This window comes from Aythya marila (assembly GCF_965140915.1).
Source record: "Aythya marila genome assembly, chromosome: 2".
In the NCBI taxonomy this organism is placed as follows: domain Eukaryota; kingdom Metazoa; phylum Chordata; class Aves; order Anseriformes; family Anatidae; genus Aythya; species Aythya marila.
Genome location: NC_139043.1, coordinates 24,817,258 through 24,828,454, shown reverse-complemented (window position 1 = coordinate 24,828,454; position 11,197 = coordinate 24,817,258). Strand labels below are relative to the sequence as shown.

Below are 11,197 nucleotides of genomic sequence, written 5' to 3'. Positions count from 1 at the left end.
ACTTTGCTATTAGTTGGTTGAACACACAACAAAGCCGAATATTTTGGCAAACTTCAGTTTCAGCAAAAGTCCTAAAGGAAGGTGCATGACAGCTTGTTCAGGCATTCTGGCAAGGTGATTACAGGATGGATTTTCATATAATAAACTTCCTATAGATGAAAAAGTACCTTAATGTTACGGAATGTATTTTCATATAATAATCTCCCTACAGGTGAAATATTTATCTTAGGGTATTGTGTGAAAAAGTATTAAGTGGGTGGGCAGCTGAGTGTGGTATAATGTAGAATGTGTATTTTGCCTTGCTTGTGAGATGGTCTCACCACAAGGCTTAGGGTCAGAGTCTTAATTAATGAGTTATGTTGCCAAAACTGAAAAATTTATGGGGAAATGAAAAAATTCAAGGGGAAAATGAAAAGCTTATGGGGACTGCAGAGAAAGGAAGAGGGAAAATATTTGAGGGGGTCATGATGATTACTGTGAATATCTTTTAAGAGTCATTATTTTTACTTTCTGATGCTAGGTAAGTTGAAAAACTGGCAAAACAGAAATCTGGACAAAGTGAGAGAAAGGAAAGGAAAAGTCAGGAGTGAGATCGCTTTAGGATTAATTACTGCAACATCCTGAACATGGGCACACATCTGAAATGTATGTAGCAAATTACATAAGAATTTGAGATTTAACTCTGTATTATCAGTATACAGCTTGTTTTGGAAGACTTTGAGCTATTGACAATATCCCCTAACTTCAGTGCCTATTCCCTTAAGGCTGAGGCTGCAAGCTGAAACAAATATATCTCACTCCTGTTGTCACAGGTACTGCTGTATTAAAAATGCTCAGTATCTGAGACTTCCAAAACATAATTCATCGTAAATCAAACCTCTTCATGAAGCTAAAACAACTGTAATGCAGCCTTTATAGACTGTCACGCAATACACTAAAGCTTATTTGGGACTTCTGAGTGCTCTGGTGTCCTGGTTTCAGTTGGGGTAGAGTTAATTGTCTTCCTAGTAGCTGCTATGGTGCTGTTTTTGGATTTAGGATGAGACCAATGTTGGTAACACACTGATGTTTCAGCTGTTGCAGAGCAGTGCTTCACACACTGCCCAGCTGGCGAGGAGGCTGGGGATGCACCAGGAGCTGGGAGGGGACAGCACCAGGACAGCTGCCCCAGGCTGGCCAAAGGGATGTTCCACACCAGGTGGAGTCATGAACAATACAGCTGTGGGGCTGGCCAGGGGAGCTGCTGTTGCTTGGGGACTGGCTGGGCATCGCTTAGCTGGTGGTGAGCAACTGCATTATGCATCACTTCTTTTGTATATTCTCTTTTGTCGCCTTTTTTTTTTTTTCCTTAATAAGCTGTCCTTAGTTAACCCATCAGTTCTTGCACTTTGCAGTTCTCTCCCACATCCCACTGTGGGGTGGGGAGAGAATGAACAAACAGCTGTGGGGTGCTTAGCTGCCTGCTGGATTAAACCACAACATAAGGTAATATCATATATAAATCTTTTCACTTTTCTTTTTTTAATATATCTAAACTGAAGGCCAGTTCTGTCTCCTATCCCTCACAGGCAGCAAGAACCAGTAACCTCAGGGAATTCAGGCTACGTAAGCATAGTAGCCTGTCATAGTAAGTATGTCATAGTGTTTTGAGCTGGCTGGCTTGTAAAACGATTAGTACAGAAAATTTTCACATTGAAATACCAATATTTGGTATTTTTTCTTTTCTACTATTTAAATATTTTCATTGGCATACTCAGACTATCAATATATAAAAGTAGTATTTTTTTTCTTACTCATCATTAATTGCAAAGACAGAAAAAACACAGAGAAATAATAAGGATGTGAAACTCAAATCATACATAATGTTAGCTTACTCAAGAAATCAAGATACATTTCTGCCATGAGGCCACCAGGAGGGCACATCCAAGTAACAGTTTTTGAATCTGCATCCAGCTTTCCAAGAAATGCATCCCCATAAATAAAGTTAACAGGAAGCTACCTAGGCCCACAGGTTTTAGATTCACCTGAACAAAACTGAATGACACATTGAATGGGGAAAAAAAAACGAACTTCAAAGATGAGATGTATTTTAAAATAAATAAATACCATAATCCATAAAGTAAACTGAACACTTTATATTTTTTTTTAAACTTCTCATACGGTATTCACAGACTTGAGAATATACTGAAAATAACTGGTCCAAAATATTCCTTTAAAAAAGTTATAAATTATTGGTAACAGTTTCTTTAATGGAGATTGCAGGAGTAGGTCCCACATGAGTCCATATATATCCCTTCTCTGGTCTTGTAGGAACTGTAGGGAAGGGAGATGACCGAGATTTGAAGTATTCTGAAGGTGCATGACAAACAAATTCCAAATATTCCATCTTCCTTGGGAGATCTTCTTCTGGTCCTTGGAAAAAAATAATTTTCGAAGACAAAGTTTAGAGGCATAAAAGTGGAGAATCCTCAATGACATAATATGCAGCAAGTCAACACCCCTTAGAGAACGTGCCATCTCAAAAAGTGACCGTGTAGTACCTGAGGCTACACCACCAGCACGAAGCCTCTTTACTTTTGCTTGATTTTTTTCCCCATTTGAAGAATTCAGTTAGTTGAGTGAAATGCTTTATATTCTAAATGGACGCTATTTGTTGCCTGCCCATCAAAAGGGCTGTACTCAATTTATTAATATTTCACAGTTAGTTGCAGAATGCCCTCTATGCCAGTGCTTGCACACTACGTACATCACATATCCAAGATGAAGATCAGCTAATTCTGGTCCCTTCAAAGGCAACAGCCTGGACTAGCATATTGAGTTTGTGCTATGTAATAATTTAATATTTTAAGTTGCAAGACTGTAATTGTGCCTGTGAGCACAAACGCTCAAATAATCCCGCTTAGTGTAGTAGTGCCACTCACATACATAAGATAAATAAAAAAGGTTATTCAAGTAGAGTAAATGCTTACAGGATTAGGGTCTACAATGTGAGAATTGCATGAATGTCCATGACAAACTAAAATTTCACTTCAAAATTACAGCTCTGCATTAGTCTAGATACTTTTAAGTAGTTGTATAAAGTGAAAGCTTAGAGATTACCTATGATATAGGATGCAGGGTCAAAACAGTCTTTGGGGCTGGCTTGCGTAGGAATGAGCCAGGTCAGTGCAGCGCTCTTCTCACAGTATTGGTCCTGAATAAACCCACGGATCTGAGCATAGTATGTTTTTCCATCCTGCTCATCAACCACTGAAATAACATCTCCAATTTGATAGTATACACCCTAGAAGACACAAACAACAATTAAATCAATCTGACTTCAGAAGCTTCACTCTGATTCTTGAGTATCTTCAATATCAGGACCTCACACTGCCTCAAATTAACCCAGTTCTCGAGAAACAGCCTTAATTCAGCCACGTGCAAAAGACGGGGGGTGTAAGCTGCAGTGTCATCTCTTCTAAGAAGTCATCAGCACCACTTGTGCCCAGTCACCCAACATTTAGGAGTCTGGATTCAGTCCCAGAATTGCTGTGAGACTACACAGACAATTCCACATGGTCTCTGTCTGCCAAATGTTGCAGAAACAACCTGGCCTCACCGGTCTTCAAAGAAACGGCTCTCAGCTGCTCTACCTTCTCCTTTCCCACCGCTGCTATGCCTCCTGTCTGCTGAGCAGAGATGGTCTCATTCTGTCAGGAGAAGGAGAGTGTGCAGCCACCTTTCAGAAAAATTTCTGTAATTTCCCTGTGTGTGCATGGAAAGCAGCTTTCTGCATATGAAGTTTACCCACCCGCAAGTCCCAGAACACTGATCTACCTCATGCTACTGTTAATGCCAGACCTTTACAGGGTGCTCTTTAATGTGCATGATGCTGCACAGCAAATGCAACATCCCTTCATGTCGTAACAGCGTCAACACAACACACTATCAAGACTAGAACAATGCACTATCTAGTCTAGAACAGACCATCTCTGACTTGGAAGGGCCCTACAAGGATCAGAGTCCACCTCCTGGCTCCACACAGGACCACCCAAAAACCAAATCAAACTCAGAATGTTGACCAAACACTTCTTGAACTCTGTCACACTTGGTGCCGTGACCACTTCCCTGAAGAGCCTGTTCCAGTGCCCGACCACCCTTTTAGTGAAGAACCTTTTCCTAACATCCAACCTGAGATTGCCAAGAATCATCCAAGAGGGCTTTCGTTTTAGAACAAACAAAACAAAACAAAACCAAACAAACAAACAAACAAAAAAATCTCCTTCTCAACAATGCAACAAAGTATCAAAATAAAAATACTTAGGATAAAGATACCAGGTTAAATAAAAGTTCTGACATAACTTTAAAGAATTTCTGACAAAAACAAAACTACACAATCAAAGACATCAATTCTCTTCTGAAGTAGTCAGCAGCAAACAGAGATTCATCTGGGATGCAAGACATGAAGCATCAGGTCCCTAGAGAGTATAACTACACTCAGTTCACCACTTTTCCTCCGGCTATGCAGGCTCCCACTGGTTATCGTGACCTTTTCTTTTGGGAAAAACACATTTTGGTTTGCTTGTTCCACTGGGAAACAAAAACAAATTTCAGAACTTCAAAACTCTAACACCTTGGCCTGCTGGTAAAAACACTCTCAGTCATGAACATGAGAAGAAAGCCAGCTTCTGCTTTCACTGGGTTAGTCAACAGATCTCATTCCCTGGATGTCTGAGACTGCTCGCACACAGCTCTGAAGTGGGAGCTGGTTCAGATGCCAGGCCAGTGCCACCCATCTCCTTTCTGTGCAATATCCTACAGGCCTGAGGTAGGGAACACCACACAAACTTAACCCTATATATATATATATATATATATATATAACCCTATATATGTATATGTATACATATATACACACAGATATGCACACAGAGCTCAAGCTCGTGATCTCAGCATGGTGAAAGTTAAAAGTTTATAAACCTTGACTGCAATAATTATTAAGGACACCAGATGCATCTTTTTGTTTGGTGAAAATACTGAGCCAATGACGGCTACGTAAGCTGTTGTGGTAAACTACGTTCCAAGTCTCAGTGGCAGAGATGTGGCAGAGCACAAAACCACACACACTGCTGGGCAAGAAAGCACAGTTTTGTGACTATTTCCTTCCTGCTTTCATTATTTGTGGCAACTTCTGAAACCAGAAATAGAAACAGCAAGATCCTTTTTGCAAACAAACCTGCACAAACCATACCTTGTAGAAGATTGACTCGGCTGTAATTATAGTGGACACGGACTCGGGAGCCTTGATGGGCTGGGGAAACAACACACAGATGTTAGATGAAGAGTGGTGAAACAAAGCAACAAGTTACAGCAGGTAATTCCAGGGTGGGTTTTAAGACGGCAACATACTGGTGGTGTCTTAGAAGATTTGGAGATGGGAAACGAGCTGCAGACGTTTCAGAGCATTTGTACTTTGCAAATGGAAACAAGGCTGGCAATTTTTTGGGAAGAAGCCAGGGTTAAAGGCTCTCACCCATGGCCACCAGCTCCTGCCCAGAGGGGTTTCCCCTCCAGCAGCCACCCAAACGGGCCGGCCCTTGGGGCTGCAGGTGAACAACCCGCGACCCCAACCAACCAAACCCCAGGAGAAGCGCCTCACCCCACCACCCCCCAACCCCCCCAGGCACCAACCCTTACGTTTTTTAACTTAAAAATGTGCCTCCTCCCCTTGCCTTTCGTGGAAACCTTCTTCTCGGCGGCGGGCGCGGACTTGTACTTGGTGTTCCTCAGCCGGGCGGAGCGCCGGTGGATCTCCTGCTTGCTCTGCGGGGAGCGACACCACCGCTGGAGGGACCCCACCGCCGGCTGAGGGACACCCCAGGGCCCCCCAGCCCCTCCCGGCCGCTCTCACCTGCTTCCCCCCGCCGCCACCACCCCCGCCACCGCCACCGCCTCCGCCTCCACCACCACCACCAGCACCACCACCGCCGCCTCCCCCCCCGCCGCCGTTGCTGTGCTGGGCGGCGGCCGAGGTGGTGGCGAAGGCGGCGGGCCCCGGCGGGGCGGAGCGCGCCGTGCAGTTGTTGCAGAGGATCTCGCCCTGGCCGCCCTTCTTCCACATGGAGGAGGAGGTGCTGCGGCACACGCTGCACGTGGGCTTCAGCCCCAGCGGCATCCTGCGGCCGGCGCCCGGGGCCCGCGGCCCCTCAGCCTCAGCAGCGGCGGGGAAGGGAAGCGAAGCGGCGAGCAGCCGCCACAGCGCCGGGCCCGGCGCCGGCCCCTTCCCGCTGCCGGCGGATGTCGCTGCCGAGAGGCGAGGGGCGGCGGCAGGAGCCGGGCAGCGGGCCCGGGGCCTGCCCTCTGCTGGCGGCCGGGCCCCCGCAGCCGCCCGCTGCCGCCGGGGGGCGGCCCCGCCGAGGGGTTGGAGCCTCGGCGGGAGCCGGGGGAAGCGGCTCCGGGTGTGTGTGTTTGAAAGCTGCCTTCCTCAGAATCGCAGAATCATTAAATGTGGAGTAGACCTCCCAAATCATCCGGTGCAACCATCCCCTACCACCACTGTCACCACTGAACCGTGTCCCTGAGCACCACATCCAACCTCTCCTTGAACACCCCCAGGGACGGTGACTCCACCACCTCCCTGGGCAACCCGTCCCAGTGCCTGACCGCTCTCTCTGAGCAGAAATGTCTCCTCATTTCTAACCTGAACCTCCCCTGGCGCAACTTGAGGCCATTCCCTCTCGTCCTGTCACTAGTTACCCGTGAGAAGAGGCCATCCCCCAGCTCCCCACACCTTCCTTTCAGGCAGTTGCAGGCAGCACTAAGGTCTGCCCTGAGCCTCCTCCAGACACAACCACCCCAGCTCCCTCAGCTGCTCCTCATTAGAAAAGTCAAGGCTTTCTGGTTTGGGGAACAACAACTGCAGAACTGACCCTCAGTATACACTGGCTTCAATCTGCATTCGGCCCACTGCCACACAGACCCTCAGACACGCACCAGATAATTTCCAAAGGGAACGAGTTGGTGTCTTCGTGAAGCTCTGTCAGCTACATGCAGAGCTTCTGTTCCTCGATGGTTCCTCACTGAGGCAACTCACCTTGCCCAAACCATTGGGTACAGGTGATAAGCCTGATAAGAACAAAAAAAATTCTACACATGTTTAAGATTCGCAGGCTCTTGGTGTCCATGCCTAGCCTTCATGCTTCATAGTTAGGTTTCATTTAAAGCTTGTTTGGTGCAAATTCAGTTGTTTTCTTTTGTCTCGTTTTCAGTGAACATGAATAAATATGTAACATTTTTTACATAGAGGAAAATGATTGTGCTAAAATCAAATTGTTCTTTTACATAAAATAGGGACTACTTCATCCAATGGTATTGTAGTAACTATTGCATAATTAACAGACATAATTTATAGGGATCTTGCTGATGCCCAGCGTGCATGCAGTGAGCGTGGGGTGGCTGGGACACTCAGTTCCCCTTGTCCTGTCTCTGGGGCCTGCCTGGGCTGGCTCTGGCTCCGCAGCAGCCCTGCTTACCCACTTGCACTCCTCTCTTTCACACCAGTTTTGACTTTCTTGTCGCCAGGGCCTAAATCTGTTCCCCATTTTGATTTAAATTCTATTTTACCTTCATCTCTTTTCAAGCCACCCACGGTCCTTGGGGTTGTTGTTTTTTTAAAGCTGCTTCTGTACTCCTTCCCTTTGTAGTTTTATGTGATTTCAAGGAGACCTTTGAACGGTTCCCCTCACTTTTCTTGCAGCTCCTGTCTGCCTGCCTTCCCAGCCACCTGCCTCAGAAGCCCTCCAGCACTGGGGGGCATCAGTGCTTACCTTGCCAGAGCATCACCAGGCTGGTAGGAACAGAGTAGAATGATGTTGTTTATTTCCATCTTCTGTCCTAAGTAAGCACCTAATCCTTTGCAAATGATATTATTCTGTGAATTTGGTAAGTTATAGTTGTCTTTTATGTATATATGTATTTATTTTTAATGTAGGCAGTAGCTGAAATGTTCTGAAATTGAGATTTGCTGCATACCCAGCAGGTGCAGGGCTCTAGGGGGAAGGGGACCTAGGACTTCTTAAAAGTACCTGTCCATAGGTTCCCCTCACTAGGATTTCAAGTTTGACAGTTTTGAGTATCCTCATTTGTTTCCAGATCCCCAACAGAAGTAGAACAGAACTAGATTCTCTACGAAGCAGAAGCAGGTTCTAAGGCAATTGCTAGGCTGTGGCCTGTAAGTTGTAAGTGCCTGATTTAGTTGAAGGATTTTGCAGCATGTTTAAATCAATTAAATTAATTAATTAAATCAATTTAAATCAATTTTCTTCTAATTAATGCATATTTCAACTTTACTTTATTTCAGCCTCAGTCAAAGAAAGGAGCACTCCTGGCTAAGCTCTTCCGAGTCATCAGAACCCATCCCTGCCCTGAAGGACTTCATATGTAAATAGACAGGACAAAGAATTGGAGAAAACAAAATGTTGTCTCCACCTGGGGAAAGGGAGCGTCAACATTAGCAATGCACTGACAGGCACCGCAGGATCATTTCTTCTTGGGAGCTTTCAGGCAGGGTGATTATTAGAAGTAATGCGTATCCGCACATGCTCTGTGCATCTCCTGCTTAAGTAGTTTAATTGTTCTGCTATAATTTGACGGCATTGCTTCCTCTTCGGTTCCTACTGCTATCCTGTGTCTGCTGGCTCATGTCTGAAGAGTCCTTTATTACAGTTTTCTGTGTCATTCTTCCACAGCCAGCTGCAGAGGCTGCACCTGGAGGGCTTCTCTAGAAAGTTTTGTGCTGCAGATGCATGTAATTTGTTATGAATCTGACTGACTGGTGTAGTTTGCATCTCCTGCATGGTCCTGTACTCAGGTTCTGTGCTTGTCAGCTCTCTTGTGAGACGAGCACATTTTATTCTCATAGTTTCCATAGCTAAAAAGGATGCTATTCTTGAAATATGTTGGACAATTATTATGCACATGAATAGCGTGCATGTTTGTTTGCAACTTCTGGGTCTTAATTCCTCATTCAATAGTGTGGCAAAGCCAAGAACCTGAAATTTTCTGGGGTCTTTAGATTTTGGTCCCTTAGGACATGGCTAGGTGAAGCAATGGCAGAGATAACGTGATCACAGGGACTTTGCTCTTGAAAGGCATCTTAAATCTGTCTCTCAAACTACTTTATTTTTTTTCTAACATGCTGCAGTGACACAAGAACAGCAAAAACACTAACAAAAGTTTGTGTTTCTGCGCAGGTAGGTACTGCTGATAACCGTGACTAGGGAAGTTCATTTTCTTAATGAGTGTTTTTGTTAAAGAGTGTTTTCATGTCTCCATTATAAGCCAGTATGACAGCTGCAGGTGAACACTGACTTCTAAAGGCACAAATGCACATTCCCACTGTGCTTGTGTATCATCTTAGCTATGCAGACTTTCTCTTTATTTGATTAGTGAAAATACATAAAGGCGACCTACCAGTTGGAAAAGATTTCATACCGAGTGTAAAGGAAATTCAGTTGTTTACAACTGCCAGTATATTACTGCTTTACATTTAAATTTCAAAAATAAGAATAGCTGTTTGTCCTGTTCAGTCAGCTGCACTGAATGGGTTACTTCGGGTTATTATTGTACGTGTTTTTTGATGAACTTCTCCTCTGGGGCAGGCACCCACCCCTCTACCTACCTCCCGGCATACCCTCAGCTGCACTTTTTTGTCACTCTGCTACACTGACCAGGGTTGCAATTTTGAATCCTGCCCTTGCAATTTCCCCATGAAGGCTTTCAGAGTATGGACAGAATAAAAGCCAATTCCGGAGCTAAATCAAAGGTTGCAAATGCCCAGTCTTTCAGTGTTCTGTCACATAACCTGACAATGTGAATGTCCCAAACTGCTTGATGCAGCTTTGTACTGTCTCTAGTTTAAACCTCCATATATCTGTACAACACAGAATATGAAGAGAAACTCATGGTACAATCCAAAGTGGTCCGGTGATCAGGGAAACATTCTAGATGGGGAAAACCTGGCTTAATCAAAGACCTTCTGATTGAGAACTTAGGCTTCCAAATACGAGTTTCCAGCTTCTTGATGGGTGCCTTAATTAGCAGGCTGTTAGAGTGATATGCATGCATACCTTGCAGTCGCACACTGCATGCTGCTTGATGTTAGACCTGTCAGGAAGCACAGCTGTTCTGGTATCCTGAACACGGCAGGCTCACGGCGTAATATTGTGGCTTTTTGTCTCACAGTAGTCAAAGGATCTGCTGCAGTAGTCAACAAATGGAGCCTGAAGTCCAGTGGGACTTCAGTGTAATACCTGAGGTGCTCCTGGTTCTGATCTTGGTACCTGTGGCCTTTGGCATACCTTGCGCCACCTTGCAATGACAAGTGTGAGTACATGAGACAATTGTGAGTGTACTTCATTTTCAATCAAGTGTTAGAGCACACTACACCATTTGTTGGATTCTGCACCCAGTTCAGACTTGCCTTGCATATTTCTCCAGAGTTTAGTCTGGGAGTTTTTCTTACAGTCCCTGCTTTGTTCCTGTTCTGGTTCTGTTATCAAACTTAAACATTTCTCTCCATTGTTATTACAGTGGACTGCAGAACTGTACTCATCCTTACTTGAGTCCAATCAAATTTCTTCAGAGGTGAAATGGGACTGCTTTGCTGTGTTGATACAGCAGCAGCTCAGTATTCAAACAAAACTTAGAAGGGCTGGCAAGTATGAGGATAGCAGTGTAATAGGAAATTACACGATGACATATTTTCTTTACATAACAAATTGCTATTGCGTTTCAGTGTAAAGATTTTTAATGTAAATATTGTGTTTCAGTGTAAAGATATTTGACTCTACAGAGCAGAGTCAGACCATTTATGAAAAATGTTTTGTCCTTTGCTTTTTTTTCAGCAGTAGCTACAAATGGTTTGTGCCCTATCTGGAACAGTCAGTCTTTAGTAAGTCTAAAGTGCACTCTGGTGTTATCTCACCCATTTTAACCCATGTTATCTCATCTATTTTAAAGCTCTAATACTATTTTAGAGATCTATATGGCAGAAAGTGCAAAAACCTAAGACTGGCAGTATATTCAAGGGGAAGTGACTTCATCTTACACATATCCTTGCATAATGCATGGACATTATATACATCATAAAGGTCTGTATCCTAAGTTTATTTCTGCACCATGCATATTGCGCTCACTTTGTACACATTGAATAAGTGTC

The 11,197-nt window shown here is 44.4% G+C and overlaps 1 protein-coding gene across 1 annotated transcript; it reads right to left on the bottom strand.

Annotated features, from left to right (window-relative positions):
- Nucleotides 1–1,839: 1,839 nt before the first annotated feature.
- GATAD1 (GATA zinc finger domain containing 1) lies at nt 1,840–6,299 on the bottom strand. The gene is made up of 5 exons (XM_082754784.1): nt 5,891–6,299; nt 5,677–5,802; nt 5,231–5,290; nt 3,100–3,283; nt 1,840–2,412 (listed from the first exon to the last, which is right to left on the bottom strand). Exons 1-5 carry the CDS (start codon nt 6,152–6,154, stop codon nt 2,222–2,224), a joined length of 825 nt encoding a protein of 274 aa, XP_082610910.1. The 5' UTR covers nt 6,155–6,299; the 3' UTR covers nt 1,840–2,221.
- Nucleotides 6,300–11,197: the final 4,898 nt, after the last annotated feature.